Source organism: Erythrolamprus reginae, chromosome 5, assembly GCF_031021105.1.
Source record: "Erythrolamprus reginae isolate rEryReg1 chromosome 5, rEryReg1.hap1, whole genome shotgun sequence".
Lineage (NCBI taxonomy): Eukaryota > Metazoa > Chordata > Lepidosauria > Squamata > Dipsadidae > Erythrolamprus > Erythrolamprus reginae.
In genome coordinates, this window is record NC_091954.1 from 71230451 (window position 1) to 71249967 (window position 19517).

At 39.3% G+C, this 19517-nt stretch overlaps 1 protein-coding gene across 2 annotated transcripts in view; it reads right to left on the reverse strand.

Annotated features, from left to right (window-relative positions):
- Window positions 1–1775: 1775 nt before the first annotated feature.
- The window catches only part of GIGYF2 (GRB10 interacting GYF protein 2), a 114484-nt gene continuing 96742 nt past the window's right edge, over window positions 1776–19517 (reverse strand). For both annotated transcript variants that reach the window (XM_070753041.1, XM_070753040.1), the window contains 13 exons: window positions 18876–18983; window positions 17853–17947; window positions 17004–17104; window positions 16265–16423; window positions 15357–15515; window positions 12324–12554; window positions 8093–8215; window positions 7629–7871; window positions 7335–7543; window positions 5205–5359; window positions 4564–4724; window positions 4078–4225; window positions 1776–2819 (listed from right to left, as the gene is read on the reverse strand). In XM_070753041.1, the coding sequence (XP_070609142.1) occupies window positions 2752–2819; window positions 4078–4225; window positions 4564–4724; window positions 5205–5359; window positions 7335–7543; window positions 7629–7871; window positions 8093–8215; window positions 12324–12554; window positions 15357–15515; window positions 16265–16423; window positions 17004–17104; window positions 17853–17947; window positions 18876–18983 (1960 nt within the window). In that variant the 3' untranslated portion in view covers window positions 1776–2751. The remainder of the gene's footprint in view (window positions 2820–4077; window positions 4226–4563; window positions 4725–5204; window positions 5360–7334; window positions 7544–7628; window positions 7872–8092; window positions 8216–12323; window positions 12555–15356; window positions 15516–16264; window positions 16424–17003; window positions 17105–17852; window positions 17948–18875; window positions 18984–19517) is intronic.

Genomic DNA, 19517 nt, shown 5'->3' on the forward strand with positions numbered 1-19517 from the left:
ATAATAATAATAATAATAATAATATTAATCATCATCATCATCATCATTATTTTACTGGACTCCACAGGTTCATATAGTGGAATGTTTTGCATAGATAAGTATCAGTCTACTGTGTCTAATTTAAGTCTGAGATCTTTGTCAATTGACTGCAAATCAATTAGGTTCTATTTAGAGATCTCAATCTGTCATCCGTCTCTCTATGAATTACAAGATTATACAAAAGAAAGGCTATTATTATCATCATCAGTGTAGTAGTAGTAGTAGTAGTGATAGTATTCAAATAAGGCAGTTGTTTCCTAAGCTTCAAATTTTACCCATGCCAATTTTTACTAAAATTAATTCAATTTAGAATTGGCTTCTTACATACTTAGAATTGTTTATATACACGTTCTTCGATTAGCAAACTGATCTAACATAAGGACAACATCCCCATTTACACAATTTATTTACACTTATAAACCTCACTTTTAAAAAATTGAGGTTTACATGAAGACAGCAAATTCTAAGACACATATTTGGAAGTAAGTCTGATAAAATTTAAGAGGACTTACTTTTGAGATGAGATGCACAGAACTGTTCTATAGGACTCTATAAAAATATTCGGTTACACTAATCAGACTAATTGTGGGAAATGGAAATTCTAAAATGTTTATACAAAATTTGAAACATACCTAATCTGATTTTTTTTATTTCCAAAAACAGTTAAGAAGTGTAGACTTAAGTGTTAACTCTACATTTAAGAGTCACATAAAATCACTTCTGTTCCCAAAAGACAGCATCTTTTCCAAGTAGATTAGAGCGCCTTTTTTTTTTAGTTTGAAAAAAACCCAACAACTGCTGTTGGTACATTACTTGCCGTTTTGATCACACTGAGCTTATTAAAGTCTCTATTCTAGATGTTTACAACTGTAAAAGGAACTACACAGACTTGGTCTCTTGCATAAACAAAACAAGAGTGTGAATAAGCGAATGCCTTCAAATGGAAAAAAAGTGAAGAGTGAATCTTTGTCAAACATTTGCAGCCTTGATGTTTATTTCCACCTCTAAAATTATCAAGTAGAAAAACCAGTAACATTCCTCTAGGATTACAAAATAAAGCAACTGCTGTCTCTCCAGCTTCTGTGTACTCGCTTGTCAATTAAGCAAATGGGCATTTGTAGCACTTCAAGGCTGAGATAAGCACCACAAAAGATTGCCAAAACTGGCTTTGACAAAAGCAAATAATATGTGCAATAATACAACCAGGTTTTATTTTTTTTAAAACTTCTTGTCCCCCCATACACCCTCTTACTATGTAGAGTTCAGAGGGAATTTAAAATTCTATTGTAAACATAACGACCCTTCTCCCTGCTTCATAAGTGTACAAAGTAAAGGAGAGCAGATTTGTGACAGGTTTCTCTGTGCTAGTAGATGCAAAACTATTTACAAGTCTACAACCATCTCTATACAGTTATTGTACAAATTGGCATTTGAAAGGTGAGGAAGAGAAAGGAAAATCAATTGAAATAAAAATTAAAGCAACTTCAGTTGTTTTCTTCAGGGGATGACACAAAAAAATTCTTCACACAGCAAGTTCACTGCGCAAGTGGAAAATTGGGATGGGGGACATGGGTGGAGGTACCTAAGTGCACTGAATTCTGGAATATAATTGAGTGAAGATGGATGGTGTGGGCACAGTGAAAGTATTGGGAGAGTGTACTATGTAACAAAACCCAGCATACTGCATTTTATTCATGTGATTTTTCTTTTTTTACAAACATAGACACTGCCAATGCTTAAATTCCTTGTGTCATTTATTTTGCTTTGAAGACGACATCTCCTGTTCCTTGGCATAATGCTGCTGCAGAACTTACAAAATCCTGAATCACCATCATACGTAACCAGATGAATACCTGGCTACATTTCATGCTCCAAAGGTAGTGTCAAATCCTCATACAAAGCCAACTGATGAACATACATATGGTAAAGATCCTATGTGTCTCTGAAACGAGACAAATTCACAGCAGAAGGGTCCAAAATAACTGGCCCAATCACAATGGAGGAAAGAGAATTACAGGAGAAATTCAGCCTGAAGTAAGTGCCTCCTCCCACAACTTGAGTCCCCAATTGTTCAAGAAGGCTGGATGCGCCGAAGCCTGAACTCAAGTAGTGTTGACACCACCACTTAATGAAGGCAGACTTGAGCTTCCCCAAATGCAATGTGCTGAAGATAGGCTGACAGGGATGTGCAATGCCAGACCAATCCAAGCTCTGGATGCTGCCAAACACAAAAATTTTCTGCTGTTGGCAGTTTTACAGTTCATTTATGAATACACCTCCTGAAACTGGAAGGCATGGAAGTCAGTATCTGCATGGCATTTTGGTTCTGAATGACATGTGTTAACCATGAGCTCTCCACCATGATTGCACGGGCTTGTTTGTTGTGAAAGTAGTGACAGAAGGGAAGGTTACCATATGCTTTCCAAATAGCTTGGGAGAAAACAAAAATCACTCACAGTGTTTTGAATTCAACCTCTGAAAAAAAATCTTCTTTTCTACCCAGTACAAAAATCAAAAGACCAATATAAAGGAAGGTGGCTGTGCAATCCTGGGCAGAAAGCATTTGTTGAAGCTAAAAACAGCAGCCTGAGATGATTGATTCTGTGATCCATTTGCAAGGCAAAGATGACAGCAGTGAAGAGAAAGGACTCTGTCCGGCAGTGGAGAATGCATGGTTAACAGACACTGAAAAGCCCGGTGAGTGGTATTTACTCAGTAGTCATCCAAAGTCTCTATTTCTCCCATATTGAGCCGTTCTGATGAAGCATTGACTGAGAAACCTGAAAAAGACAGATCTGAGTTTACAGTTTATCAGTTCACAGATCAATTATGTTTCATACTTGCCAATTTACATGTAATTAAACAACCATATAAAATTATAGATTGTAGTTAAGAAAAAACAGTTCAGTACTTTTAAAACATTGCTTCGTGTAATAAAAGTATTATCGAAGAATTCTCTTGATAATCACATATTTTATAAAAACAATACATACCCACTATCTACTGTTTTTTAGGCATCTAACAAATCATCAGTATGGAGCACATGAAGTTTAAATGCACAGTAAGTACATAACACTTTAGCAGCTGGTTTTTTTGCATACATCTAATTGCAGAAGTAATAAAATAATCTGTGAAGCAAACTTTGGAGACTAAAAGGGTGTTGACTGATAAATAAAACTGCAATCTCAAGAGGAGAAAAAATAGTTATCATCAATTCTTCTATCTTAGTTTCTATTTACTGACCCCTCACATCCTGGACACAAACTGTTTCAACTCCTACCCTCAAACGTCGCCACAGAGCACTGCACACCAAGACAACTAGACACAAGAACAGTTTTTTTCCGAACGCTTTCACTCTACTAAACAAATAATTCCCTCAACACTGTCAGACTTTCTACTAAATCTGCACTTCTATTCTACTAGTTTTTCTCATCATTCCTATCACCCATTTCCTCCCATGTTGACTGTATGACTGTAACTTGTTGCTTATATCCTAAGATTTTTATTAATATTGCTTCTTCATTGCTTATTATTGCTTATTTGACCCCTATGACAATCATTAAGTACCACATGATTCTTGACAAATGTATATTTTATTTTATGTACGCTGAGAGCATATGCACCAAGACAAATTCCTTGTGTGTCCAATCACACTTAGCCAATAAAAAATTCTATTCTATTCTATTCTATGTTCTTTGTGGGACTCCATTTATTTAACATACCATATTCAATTTCTGTTTTATTACAGAAAAATGTAGATGTTTAGAGTAATGATGTTACATCGTGAGAGCCAGTCTGATGTGATGAATGTTTCAGGCTGAAAACTGGTAAATACCTGCCTTAGGCCCACAGACACCTGGATAACTTAAGGCCATTGCTCTCCCTTAGCTCTAGGAAGAGGGAAGCAGCAAACTACTTCCAAAAAGTTTTGCCAGGAAAACTGCAGGGATTAGTCCAGGCAGCTGTCAGAGGTTAAGGCTGATTTGAAGGCACACTAATGTTACAAATTAATTATAATTTGAAGGTTCTAAAACTCACCTAACAAGCTTGGATCTGCACGAACCATTTTTTGTTTCTTCTTCTTTTTGCCACTCTGCACTGCTTCAAAACTGGACTGCTGATTGTTGCTCTGATTAGTTTGAAAGACTGTATGCAAAGAACTATGGTTCATCTCCCATACAGAATCCTGGAAATAAAGGACAGATTTTAAGGTAAAATTAAGCTTTGTGAGCATGCCTAAGAAGCATTCCCCCTATTGTAGGAATGTACCAGAAGATATTTTCATATACTATCAGTTATCCCGATAAGATTTTTTCCATATGACCATGGTTTATTCCATTTACTTTTTATCTAATCGTTTTAAGAAAAGCTTCAAGATGAATAGTTTCTATATTAATTCATCCATGCTCAAACAGGTTCACCTTTTTTAGGAACAATTCCACATCCATCTAATGCATTTTTCTCTGCCTGATTAATATCAACTTCTGACTTAGAAATAGTTTCCCCCAAAACAGAAATATGAACCTGCTGCTGCCGTTGTTGGTTGGCTTTTTGTTTGGCACGGCGCTCAAGAAACTGCTTGGCAAATTCCTTGGCTTCAGGAGTGTCCCCGAGATAAGCTCTGATGTAATCATGAACCTCATAAGGAGATTCCACTTCTTTCAGGAAAGAAACAAATGTGGGAACTAGAACAAGAAGAGAGATTCAATTGTGAGAACTCTGTAAGGAACGTTAGGTAATGCAATGCAATGGACGAGAGCTTTCCAGTATCAACTATTTGATAAAAGGCTTTAAAAACTATGTAAAACGGTTATTTCTGCTTGAATAAAAAAAAAATGTGTTCCCATCATCACTGAATTTACTTGCTAATGAAAAAAATCAAACAGGCTACTCCCACTTAATTTAATTTTTCAGTAATGCAGAAAGTCCTATGTTAAGATCTATGATTCAAAAACATAAGTGGTATTATGCAACACAATTTATATATCCACTGCTCAAGGATACTGGCCAATGAATATTGGAACTTCTATAATTTTCTCATATTTATTTATACTACAAAACGGTACCCTGAATTTATAATGTAACTATGATACAATTTCCTGTAATATGTGGTTAGCATGCATGGTATATGTTGTAAGATTCTTGCACCTTTTACTACTGCTTACCATCCAAGTTGTTAGCTGTGTTGAGCGCATGAAGCATTTGTTCACACCACTGAGTGAATCCATCCTGAGATTTATTAGCTCCCTGAAACAATTTCAATAACTTTTCTTCTTCTTCTACCTTCTTATTATGTCTGCTTGTAACACCTATAGATTTACTGAGACAAAGAAAAACACTATCACTGCAGAGTATGAGGAATAGTATAGGGAGCATGTAACTCTAGAAAGCAGAAAACTTCAGTAATCTATCTATTATATTTAAAAAATCTTATGGGTGTACAATGAGGTATAATCTTAATAGATGCAGCCAGCTGGAGACTATCTATCCATTTGCTCCTACTCATAATTACTTGGCTCCATACTGGGCTGGACTATCCTTCTCCATCTGTTCAATGACTATCTTCCATCCAGAGGCGGGCTGCTAAGGTGGATCGGTGACGTGTGCTTGCCCCAGTGGCATGCGGAAGTAAAAAACCGTGTTGAAACATGGGTGCACCGAGGAAGTGATTAAAGGCCTAACAAGATACTGGCAAAATGAATTACAGATCAATGAAAACGAGATGGAAGAAGTAGTAGAAAATATATATAAGATAAAGAACACAAGAATTAGAGAGATGAGAAGGAAAATTTTACATAAATGGTACTTTACGCCAGTAAAACTAGCACACTTCCGGAGGAAAGGAAAAGGAAATTGCTGGCATGGTTGCCAAATAAAAGGAGTTTTTATGCATATGCTCTGGGAATGTGTTGAAGTTCAAAAATTTTGGAAGGAAGTACAGAATGAAATTAACAATATGCTAAACATTAATTGGATAACCACGAAAGAATTAGCAACACTAGTTAAATATGGGGAATTACGAGAATTTAAAGAAATCAAAACAGCAGCTTTGAAAAGCGCTCAAGCAGTAGTGGTACTAGGATGGAAGGATAGTAATAAATGGACAATCCAGAATTGGTACTGGTATATGGTGGACCACATCCACTTCGAAATTATGGAAATAAGTTTAAATAACTTTGATGAAAATAAATTGGAGAAGCTGATGGCACGATGGAATAAGGTGAAAAATTATATCTTAAGTAGAATTTATGATGACAATGTGAAAAATAAATTCCAATCACTTTTTGTATGTAAAGAAATGTAAACCGGAGCTAAGGAAGAAATTGAAATTTATTGGAAATAATTTAACCCCCTAAATGTTGGTGGGGTTTATTGGTGTTGGGCACTTTTTCTTTAACATTTGTTTGTTTGTTGTAATAAAAATTTAATAAAAATATTTTTAAAAAGAAAAAAAAAGAAAAGAAACACGGGTGCACCTGCATGTCCGTGCGCAATTTTGCTACCCACCCAAGTCCAGTAGCATAATTGCGCTGGACTCCGGTAGCACTCAGAGCCATGGAGGCGAGCACACTGGTCCACCTTAGCAGCCCACCCCTGCTTCCATCTTTTTATCTTGAAAAATGTGTGTTACAGGGAGGTAATCACGGCAGAAGTCTTGCCCCGTGTGCATCATCATGGATATTACTGAACTTAACATATATGCTAGAGCAAGTTGTAAGCCACCCAAAGTTTAGTATTAAGATGGGTGGCTATGCAATGTTTTAGGCAGGCAGGCAGTGCCTTGCTAGAAACCAGGAAAATGTGAATTCCAGTCCCATCTTAGTCATGAAAGCCATGAGGAAGGCTTTGGATCAGTACTGTCTCTTAGTCCAACTCACCTGACAGAGTTGGTTGGTGGTAGGAATATAGGATGAGGAAGGAAAATATGAGATGTTTTCTGCTTTGAGTTATTTATAAACATAATACAGGCAGAATAAATAAATATTTTTTAAAAGCTAGGCTTAATTTTTAGAAATGCATAAATAACTCCAGGTTCTTCTTAAGATAAAGCTGGATAGCCCACTGCATGTAATGGCCTTTTACCCTACCTAATGCTTTTCCCAGTTATTTATACCAGCTAACCTAAAGTATGATCAAATAAGCAATCCTGGCTGTGTTGTGGTTTGATAGAAAACTTTCATCCAATCAATCAGATTCAGGGTGGCTTACAATAAACAAGAATATTTATAAGAAATGCTGCAAGCTTTGGCATTGTCTAAGAGAAGAAAGAAAAATTCAACCACACACATCCTTACCTGATGCTAGCATTGTTCTTGTTCTTATTAGTTGCATTACGAGGGCCCACTTCTTTGATTGCGTCATCCCAGAATCCCATGTTTGAATTTTTTGTATCGGCATTACTCCAAATACTACTGACAAGATCTGATGCCCACTGGCTGCTATGATTTGTGCTTAGAGAGCCCCATACTGAATTGCCAATGCTGGTAGGCCGATTTGAATGTTGCTGGGGAACAAAAAGGACGAAGTATTTAAATCTGCCTTGGCGTAAATGAGAAATTAAAAAATATTAAAACGTAGGAACTACTCACTGTCGTGCTGCGGGGTCTGCTCTGCTGCTGTTGCTGCTGCTGTTGTTGCTGCTGCTGTTGTTGTTGCTGCTGGTGGTGTTGCTGCTTCTGCATCTGCCTAGCCTCTTCCTGCTGTATCTCCAAGAGAGATTTTGTAGTGCCGGCAGACTTGGCAACATTTCCCCAACCAGACAGCTTCTGTTGTTGCTGCTGCTGCTGTTGCTGCTGGAGAGCTTTCATTAGTTCACGCTGTTGACGCCTTTGCTAGAAGACAGGAAGTGCAAAACCTGATTGCAAAAGATCACAGGAGTGCCCTCTAGTAGCCACCACTCATATTAGCAAGCAACAGTAGATTTTTCAGAAGCAGGAAAAAATGGGTAATGTAATCCCAATGCACATCCCAAGCTGAAGGAAACAAATTCTGAAGTTCTCTCTCAGCAGCTACCCAAAACTATTTATTGTTCGAAAACATTTATAACATTTACCTCTTCTCGAAGTTGTTTCTCTCTCTCTTCTTCAAGCTTTTGGATTTCTGCTAATGATAATGTGGCCTGTGACTGACAAGCTCTTGAACTGGATTGCTGACCCCATGTTGAAGAAGAAGGGAGCTAGGAACAAATGTACACAGAAAAATCCAGTTAGTCTCCTAACAAAGACAAGAAATACATAAAAATGTAAAGAATAAAGAAAGGGTAACAACAAGACCACAGGTATTAACTTAACCACAACTTGATTATTGCTCACTTTTACTGTAAAATTGCAATCTTTTTCAGTGTGACACCCAAGCTTGTAGCTCAATAGAAATTTCATATTGTCGACAAAGAGAAATAGTTTCTACAGCAGTAAGGTTCCGACTAGAGCTTGAGGAAGAGAATTGTGAAAAATAAATGGATTTTATTTTTACATATCCTATGTAAACGAAGGGAAAGAGCTAAAGCAGTTGAAGAACCACCAGTAATTCAGAAGGGGAAGCCAAAAAAGATGTATTAACAAAAGTAAGATCATAGAAATATTCCTGAGACAGAGCCTTTGGACAAACTTTTTATTTATAATGATTAAATGTGAAATGATCTGCCCTACAGGGCAGCCTTGAAAAACAGGGGAAAATACCCCAAAGAACCAGTGTAGTATAGCATATAAAATACAGTATTGCTTATTATACACAAATAACTGACGCCCAGCTGTTGAGTGACTATTCACAGTGGCACTAAATGAAGGGACTTATGACTGGTCTGCCAGGTTATAGCTGTTGCAGTGCTCACATGATTCAAAATTAAGACAATTAGCAGCCTGAATCACTTAACAATCATAGGGATGCTTTACCTCCCGCAACTCACCTACCTATCCCTGGTATTTATATCCTTTTGACCATCTGCACTCCGTGGTCTTTACCCTGACCCTTCACAAGGCATCTGCTGGCTGCATGAGATTTTCTTTCCCAGGTTATACACAGCAGTTTCCTCATGAGACCTGGGATAGATCAACTCACGTGGTTGGAATTTGCTTAACAGCAGCAATGGGCAGTGTCAGGATTGCTGTTGCTAAGCGATGTAGTCAGATGACATCAAATGTTATGATTGCATTGCTTAGCAACAGAAATTCTGGACCCAACTTTGTTCATAAGCCACGGAATTCCTGTATTTGTTTTGCTGGAGTTGTAGATTTCTTTACTAGATTACTTTTCTTTAAAGGTAGCATAGATTCAGAAAAGAATTACAATCTGTCTTTAAATTAATCACATTCTGTAAATTATATAAGTTTGCATCTTTTGCGTGAACTATTCAGTTTCAGCTTCTTGTAGAAAAAAATACGGTGGTATTAAAACCTAGTGTTGTGACTGCTAGAAATATTGCACAAGTAGTCTTTCCTTATGAGCCAAATAGGGGCCAGAATTTCCATCGCTAAGAAAAGTGACTACAGGTGAAACATGTGACCATACTGCTTAGCAACAGCTGCTCCACTTGTTCCTGGTTCTGGTCATTAGACAAGGACTCAGCTGTTGTTAAGACAAGGAGCTCACATAGGTCTTAGTCTGCACAAATTACCAGTTCTATCCTGCTACCTTCTCCTCATCCAGGCCTGGTGAGCCCCCTTCAGTAAATGAGGTTCTGCTGTCCTGCCAAGCTTGCCTCTCATTCAGTTCCCTCCATCTGCCTATCTCCCCTGCATTTTTTAGATGTCCTCACCCCACCTCCCACCCACAGTTGACCTTCTGTGTCTTCTTCCTCCTGTTGCTACTGCAGGAGGCTTTGCTGAGGGTCAGCAGTTGCCTCAGCTGAAAGGGTCTTGTGAACAGCAGCAGGAGGAGGATGGCAAAGGTCAGCTGGGGGTGGGAGCCGAATGCAGGGCAAGGGGCCAAGAGCTGGATCAGCTGGGTGCCCTCTATCAGTAGCAGGAGGAAGAAGAGGGCAAAAGGTAGTTGGGGTAGCAAAGGGCAGAGCAGCAGAAATGGCAGAGACGGGGAGGGAGCGAAACAAGTGGGGGGGAGCTGAAGCACATGCTGTGGCTGTAAATGCAGGAGAGCTGCCAAATGTATGGATTTTGATCAGATGGTGGTGCGGCTGCCATAGGCTGATAATGATAATGATGATTTATTTATTTAGATGATTTGTATGCCACCCCTCTCCATAATAATAATATTGATAATGATGATGATGATGATGATGATGATGATGATGATGATGATAATAATAATAATAATAATAATAATAATTATTATTATTATTTATTAGATTTGTATGCTGCCCCTCTCGGGGTGGCTCACAACAATAATAAAACAGTGTGACAATGTAAACAAATCTAATATTAAAAAAAAAAGCATCTAAAACCCCCATCATTTAAAAACCATGCAACACAAGCATACCATACATAAAACTATAAAAGCCTGGGGGCGATGTCTCAATTCCCCCATGCCTGGCGATACAGGTGGGTCTTAAGTAATTTGCGAAAGACAAGGATGGTGGGGGCAGTTCTGATCTCTGGGGGGAGTTGATTCCAGAGGGCCGGGGCCGCCAAAGAGAAGGCTCTTCCCCTGGGGCCCACCAAATGACATTTTGTAAATGGTTCAATAGTTCACAGACAGACACACACGGGGGGGGGGGGGAGGAGAGGAGACAGGGATGGAAAAAGAGAGGAGAAGTGAGAGAGGGAGAAATGAGAAACAAATGAGAGAGAAAAGAGGGAGAGACAGGAGAGGTACCCAGAAATGAGAGTGGTAGAAATTTGAGAAGGGGTGATTAATTATTAAATATGGATTGACTATGGAATATTGGTAAAAGATATATTTAAGTGTTGTTTAATATTAGGATGTATTAATTTAAAAAATTGGATTAGAATTTTAAAACTATACAATTACATAGGTAAAATTAATGGAAGATGCATATGATAAACAAGGGGTTTATGATATGTACTGTATGATTTTATGAGTTTGCATTATGCATTTAAAATATACTTGGAAATGTAGAAGATTGATTAAAGCTAATAATAGTAAATGCTAAGTGCCTGAAAATTAATTGAGCTTGGAAATATTGAATGAAATTATAGAAAAGTATAATTTATGGAAATATATTAATTGATGCATTATTTTTCTATTGGTATTTTACTTTTTCATAGGTTTCTTTTATACTCCGGCCCTCCAACAGTCTGAGGGACAGTGAACTGGCCCTGTGTAAAAAGTTTGGGGACCCCTGGCCTAGATAATCGGCTTCTTCCAAGGACCGCTGGTGTGCCACCACCTTCTCAACAACCTTCCCCATAAAGGGGAGGCTGGAGACTGGACGGTAGTTATTAAGCATGGCTGGGTCCAGGGAAGGCTTCTTGAGGAAGGGGCGCACAAATGCCTCCTTGTAAGGAGCCAGGAAGGACCCCCTCCCCAAAGAAGCGTTGACAATCTCCTGGACCGAACTCCTTGTAATCTCTCAGCGGGCTGAAATCAACCAAGAGGGACACAGATCCAGTAAGCAGGTGGCGGAACTCACAGCTCCAATGGCCTTGTCCACTTCATCAGGTGTCACCAAGTCAAACTCCTCCCAGAGAGGTGGACAAGGACGGGCCCCAGTCACTTCAATTGACTCGTTGTCAGCTGACACTGCTATCCAATTGGAGTCGAGGTTCACCCGGATCCAAGCGACTTTATCAGCGAAAAACGAGTTAAACTCCAGTTGACCTTCTGTGTCTTCTTCCTCCTGTTGCTACTGCAGGAGGCTTTGCTGAGGGTCAGCAGTTGCCTCAGCTGAAAGGGTCTTGTGAACAGCAGCAGGAGGAGGATGGCAAAGGTCAGCTGGGGGTGGTAGCCGAATGCAGGGCAAGGGGCCAAGAGCTGGATCAGCTGGGTGCGCTCTATCAGTAGCAGGAGGAAGAAGAAGGCAAAAGGTAGTTGGGGTAGCAAAGGGCAGAGCAGCAGAAATGGCAGAGACGGGGAGGGAGCGAAACAAGTGGGGGAACTGAAGCACATGCTATGGCTGTAAATGCAGGAGAGCTGCCAAATGTATGGATTTGGATCAGATGGCTGTGAGGCGGCTGCCATAGGCTATAACTTCTAAAGCGCCATTGTGGCTAAGGTCACTAAAGTTAAAAACAACAACAATTCTACAATTTTTGCAGAATTAATAGGATGGATGCCTAATCTTGTTATGAGCGTAATTCATATTTCTCTGATAATAATAGTCATTATTCATTTGACAATAATCCAAAAGTTACACTTAGGAGCATTGGTACCTTCATCTGCGCAAGTTGCTGCTGCTGCTGTTGTTGCTGCAATCGGCGTAAAGCTTCCTGCTGCTGCTGCCTCAGCCTCATTATTTCCTTCTGGCGTTGGAGTTCCAGCTCTTTCCGCTTGCGTTCTTCTTCTTGCTGCTGCTGAGCTGCTTCTTCTTCCAGGCGCAGTCGATTTTCTTCCACCTGACGCTTGGCTTCTTCTTCCCGTGCCCATTTGGTGGCCTCCTCTTCCTTTCCAGTTCGGAAAAAAAAAAGCAAAACCTCTAAAGTTCTAGATTAAAATATTGACTTTCAAAGCAATTACACAGGCAGGTAGATATTCTCTGCTTCAAATGATGCAACTTGCTCCAAAACATAACTATTGGGTAGAATAGAACTAATTTCAAATAATTCAACTAAACAGTCCTCAAAAATGCATTACAGTGTTCCCTCGATTTTCGCGGGGGATGAGTTCTGAGACCGCCCGCAAAAGTCGAATTTCCGCGAAGTAGAGATGTGGAAGTAAATACACAATTTTTGGCTATGAACAGTATCACAAGCCATCCCTTAACACTTTAAACCCCTAAATTACCATTTCCCATTCCCTTAACAACCATTTACTCGCCATTATTACTGGTACTCACCATTGAATAAGACACTTAGTGATCCTGATATTTATAAACATAATTGTTTATTAACAATAATTATTTTTTTTGTTATTTATTTGCAAAAATTATTAGTTTGGCGATGACGTATGATGTCATCGGGCGGGGAAAAACGTGGTATAGAAAAAACCCCGCGAAGTACCGTATTTTTCGCTCCATAAGACGCAGTTTTTTTCCTCCCAAAGTAGGATGAAAAATCAGCCTCGTCTTATGGAGCGAAGATGCAGGCAGGGAGGGGGGGGAGGCTGCGAATTCGAAAGCGCCATCCCGCCGGCTGGCTGGCTAGCTGCTGCCTGGCCCACCGTTCCCCGTAAGCTACGCCCGTGAGCAGGCGTGCACCCCCAAATACACCCGAGCGCCCTTTTCCACAGGCGCGTGCTCCCCATCCCCCTGCCAGCCCGCGGGGAGGTGGGCGGGGGCAGCCGCCCCTGCCTCCCCACGGTGCCTCCGGCCAAATGCGCCCCTGGCTTCTCCACGCTGCCCTATTGCCCGCCCGAACCGCCTCCTCTGCCACCTCCTGCGTTTGGGCGCGATCTGCCTCCTCTCCTCTGCTGCCTCCTCCTGCCTTGGGGCGCAATCTGCCCCCTCTCCAACGTCGCTGCCTTCTGCCTTGGGGCGCGATTCGCCCCCTCTCCTCCTCCGCCGCCGCCTTCTGCCTTGGGGCGCGATTCGCCCCCTCTCCTCCTCCGCCGCCCCCTGCCTTGGGTGAGCAATCCGGGAGTCCGGGACAGGGTGGCTTTACGCCATGAAGAGAAAACGGCCGACTTTTCCCTGCTGCCGGAGCCGTTTCCTCTTCATGGCGCAAAGCCACACAGTCCCGGACTCCGGGATTGCTCGCCCAAGGCAGGAAGCGGCGGAGGAGGAGAGGGGGCGGATCGCGCCCCAAGGCAGAAGGCGGCGGCGGAGGAGGAGAGGGGGCGAATCGCGCCCCAAGGCAGAAGGCAGCCATCTGCCCAGACAGAAAGGAAACAAGAGAGAGAAAGTGAGAAGAAGAGAGAGAAAGAGGGGGGGAGAGAGAGAAAGAGAGAGGGGGAGAGAGAGAAAGAGAGGGAGAAAGAGAGTGGAAGAGGGGGGAGAGATAGCAAGAGAGGGAGAGAGAGAAAGAGAGAGGGAGAGGGGGGAGAGAGAGGGAGAGGGGGAGAGATAGCAAGAGAGAGAGAGAAAGAGAGAGGGAAAGGGGGAGAGAGGGGGGAGAGAAAGAGAGGGAGGGAGAGAGAGGAGATAAAGAAAGAGGAGAGAGAGAAAGGAAGAGAAAGAAAGAAAGAGGGATAGAAAGAGAGAGAGTGAGAGATGCTCAGTGAGCCTTTCTTTGAAGTTGCCTTTCTTTCTTTCTTTCTTTCTTTCCTTCTTTCTTTTTCTCTCTTGCTCTCTTGCTCTTTCATTCTTTTTTCCTTCTCTTGCTTTCTTTCTCTCCTTCCTTCCCTCATTCCATTTCTTTCATTCCCCCTCTCTATTTTTATTTCTCTTTCATTTTCTTTCTTTCTCTCTTTCTTGCTTTCTTTCTTGTTCTTTTTCTTTCTCTCTTTTACCTTCCCTTCCTCTATTTCTTCTTTTCTTTCTCCTTCCTACCTTCTTCCCTCCCTCCCTTCAGTCCTTCCTCTCTTACTCTCCCCTTTCATAAGTTTCCTTGCTTCCTTCCTCTATTCCTGTCCCTTCCCCCTTTCTTTCTTTCTTTCCTTCCTTCCTTCCTTTCCTCCCTCCATTTCTTGCTTTCCTTTTCCTTCCTCCCTTCCTCCCTTCTTCCCTCCCTCACTCCCTTCTTTCACTCCTTCCTCTCTTCCTCTCCCCTTTTTGGCTCAAAATATTTTTTTTCTATTTTCCTCCTCTAAAATCTAGGTGCGTCTTATCAGCAGGTGCGTCTTATAGAGCGAAAAATACGGTACTTTTTAATTAATATTTTTTGAAAAACCGTGGTATAGGCTATTCGCGAAGTTTGAACCTGCGAAAATTGAGAGAACGCTGTCTACCCTAGTGTATTTATATATTAGTTATATATCTCATCCATCTAACCCCAACTGGGTGACTTGAATGCAAAAACAGACACAACATTTGAAAAAAACCAGAGATAAACAAAAAGTAAACATGAGAGTATTTGTAACAGGGAGAAAAAAACACACTCAAACTAAAGAAAAAGTGCACACTAAGGGAAAACAGATTTTCAAAGTTCATTTAAATGCTTGTCCAATTGAGGTAGTATCTTCATTTATCAATTTTGAATTGCTAAAAATCTTGTATTTAATCACTAACCATCTCTTTTCTGTTTCATCTATAATGACCTATTAAAAATATAATAATTACTGGGGAAGGGAAATGCAATATCTATTGCCATGAAGGCAGCAGAGACCATCAGGTCTACTCAATCTAAACAAACCAGCATCTTTCTTTTCACCTGTTTGCGAAGCAACTCTTCTCGCTGCCGTCTTTCCTCTTCTTCTCTTCTCCTTTCTTCCAACCTTCTAAGTGCTTCTTCCTGTTGTTGCCGTTCCTCTTCCTCTCGCTGCCTCCTTAGTGCAATTTCTTGTTCCCGTTGTCGCCTGAGAGCTTCCTCCTTGCAGAAAAAGAAAAGTTAAACTGCACCATTAGTACCCAGTAAGACTGTGTAGCCATGCTTCTTTATTGGTAACATAATCATAAGATTTAAAGTATGAGACATCCTCCTAATCCAGTTGCTCATAGTCAAAGCTGAAGTGAGAAATCTTGGCTACTTAAAAGGCTGGTAGCATCCTGAAACTCTGTGTTGTTATGCATCTTTTATTGATTGCACCCCCTGCAATCAAGAAGGCACAACTGCTGGTGCTTGCTAGACAATTCTGTCTACTTCATCAAAGTCACTTATTTCAGGCAAATCTACAAAATCATGCTTTGGGCACCTTAATTAGTCTTGCCCAGTCAGATTCAATTCTGAGTGGATCTGAACATCTTTAAGAGTAGTAGATCCTTGGAACAAACTTCCAGCAGACGTGGTAAATCCACAGTAACTGAATTTAAACATGACTGGGATAAACATATAACCACCCCAAGATAAAATACAGAAAATAGTATAAGGGCAGACTAGATGGACCATGAGGTCTTTTTCTGCTGTCAGTCTTCTATGTTTCTATGTTTATCTGATAGATAGTTACAATATTCTTCAGAGTGGCCCTGAAGATGTTTCTATGGCTTTAATGATATAAGGTAGAAAAATGTAAGAATAAAATTAAATTCTACAATGTTTCTTTCTTACATACATGCACAATACTGCAAAAATTGCACCTTTTTAAACATGGCAATAATTATTGAACACATTTGAATTGTCACCTGCTTCCTACGAGCTAACTCCTCTTCTTCTCTTCTTTTTCTTTCTTCTTCTTGTCTCCTAATTAGTTCTTCCTGTTGCCTCCGGAGCTCCTCCTGCCTGTTACGCTCTTCTTCTTCTCTTTTGGCCCTTAATTCGGCTTCCCTCCGTTCCTGCTCTAGCTAAAATTCAAGAGCAATACTGGAAATATGACAACAGAATTATCTCTATAAATAACTGCATGATTCCTGCTAGTACATGATTTTGCCTTAGCATCCTTCCCTACAAGTATAGCAATGAATGTCTTCCCAATATTTTATCTTTATAATGTGCTAAATCAATATCTGCTCCAGAATTATCTATTTTTTAATGTTCAACCAAGAAAACAAATAGATCATTGAACAAATCAACCCAGAGTTCAAGCTCAAGGCAGAAATGACCAGGTTCAAATTATCCTACTTTGGACACATAACGTGACAATCTAATTCTCCCATAAAAGCTCTGATTCTAGGACAGGTGGAAAGAAAGAGAAGACAACCAGAGGAAGGTTAGGATAGATTGTCATGGAGAAAATCTATCTCTGTGATCACTAAGAGTCAACATCAATTTGAGCACATAGTTAATCAACCAATTGTAAATGTTGCACTCTAATTATGGCAAATAGAACTTGCCACATCACAGTAAACTGCTATAAAAAAATAAATTAGAGGTTGAAATAAAAACAATTTCACCCCATATAGTAAAATATACACTGCTTCTTACCTTTGCAACTTTGGCCTTTTCAAGCTGCTGTAACTGTTCTAAAGCTGGTCCCTGAGCTGCAGGTTCGATTGGGAGATCCCAGACACTACTTCCTTCCCAGACTTCAAAGCAAACAGAGAAAAAAATAGACACTGCAGGTATGTAATGTATATAACTCAGGTATATAAAAATAATAAACATTTAAATTGGGAATAAGATTAAGTTAGTACCAGTAGTAGTATATTCTCTAGTCAATTAATTGAATTTACAGTACATGGCTTTGCCAAATTCTTACATTGGACACCTTTTTTGTTCTTAAGGATTGGGTTCCTATGTAGTCTAAAGGTATGGGACATAAAATCCAGCTGGATTTCTCAAGGAAAAAAATGTAGAAAGTGGTTATTGTTGAGCAAAATGCTGAGACAAGGGTAGAAGTCAATCAGTGGCAACAAAAATGCAGAAGAAATCAAATCCAAATAAATATTTAGAAAGCATTTTATATTAAAAGAGACATACTAAAGCCAATCAGTTGAACAATATATTCAGTGATTCATTTTCTTTCTTAAACTACTTAAAATCTATTTATATAAATCTAAAACAGCACAGTATGTTACACTAGGTAACTTCTAAGATCACAGAATGCCTCAGTAACAATTTATTATATTATAATATAATAAATATATCCAAATCTCATAAATCATTGTTTCATCATTGCTTAAAATTATGGTTGAAGCTCTTGGCTTGCTATGAATTTCAAACCACAGCTTCAGAATTTATGTTACTGGCAATTTCACAACTTTAATTTATAAATAACTTTAATAATCAATCTAAATGCAGCCAATATAAACACATTCAAAAACTGTTTCCTACCAGTAGTTTGTGGAGCAGTTGACTGAAGTTCCCAAACTGAACTAGTGTCTGACATTGACCTTGTTACAGGTGGCACCATGTTCTGTTCAATTTTTCTATAACATAAAGACTGAGAGTAAACACACTCTCTCAAGACAAAAGTTATCTTGTTTTAATAAATTTGTTTTGTTTCCTTCCAGAAAGCCAGTTTTCAGCTGGAAATTAAGTACAAAATCTAAATTATTGAAAATAAATATATTGCAGGAAGATACAAATTAATATGAAATAAATGGTCCTCCAAATCCCAGATTTCTAGTACAGATTTCTATTCAGATAGTCCTTAACTTATGACCAGCCACTCAGTGAAAGTCAAAAAGACACTGAAAATGGGACTTACAACAGTTTAGTTATTAGAATTTATGAATTTACGTCCAGCAAAAACTGACCCAGAGTGAAAAATGAATTTGCTTAACAGCAATAGCAGCATTTGCTTACCAACCAGCATAAAAAAGTTTATAAAATCAGATCCAGTCTTAGGGGGACCTGCTTTATAACCATCAGTGCTGTAACTGCTGGTTCAATTACAGGAATAACTCAAGGACTACTTGTAAAATTTTACCCCCATTCCATTTGAGGAAACTGAAGAATCTTGAAAGTACATGTTACCCTGTGATTTGGTTCTGCACAGGCTTCAATGGAATAAGGATATGATATTCAGGAAGATCTCTTAACCACAGCCCCCTGAACACCAGAATATGAACTCTTTTGAGAGAAAAGGAATTCCAGGAAATTCTACCCATCCCATTTAGTGGACAAAATTATCTGCTGGATCAATAGGCATTCCTTTAATAGTATTGTGAGCCGCCCCGAGTCTGCGGAGAGGGGTGGCATACAAATCTAATAAATTATTATTATTATTATGATACACTGGTAACATACAAAGTAAATAATTTAAAGCACAAATGAGACAGATGGTTGCATGCAAATAAAGAGATGTATTTGTTGAAGAAAACACATCAGTGGCCTTAGAATCTGCTTATTTACCTCATTTTAAGTGCCTGGAATTGTTGCAAAAGGAGAGCCAGCTGTTGCTGCTGCTGTGATGAGATAGCTGCTTTTTGCTGTTGTGCCATCACCTGGGCATATTGTTGTCTTCAAAAAGAAATGCAAAAAAGTCATTCTAACTTACAAAATTAGTTTTTTAAAAACTTTTAAAACCTTCATTATACATTTGTTTATTTACTTATTTATTTATTGGATTTGTATGCTGCCCTTCTCTAAAGACTCGGAGTTGCTCACAACATAGCATACATGCACATATAGCACACACATGTAATCTGATTCTGCAAACATACAATGATCTGACTACGGAGAGAGGCTGCATACAAATTTAATAAATAAATAAGTAACTTAATTAATTATTTTTGCATCTCCCCTTTGCAGCCCTTAGAGAATCAAGAAAACCCTGATAAATGCTATGGAATATTGGGATGGAAGTCACGTTAACTGGTATCTTAAAACAAAGAATACTACATTAATGTAAAGACTAATATCAGATCATAGAACTATATTGGAGTTCTGAAATAGTCTGAAGTTTCCTTTTATTTATGATGTTTCTTTATCTCATTTCTTTATCATCATCTTTATATTTAACTGTCAAAAAATACATACTTGAAATAAGAAATT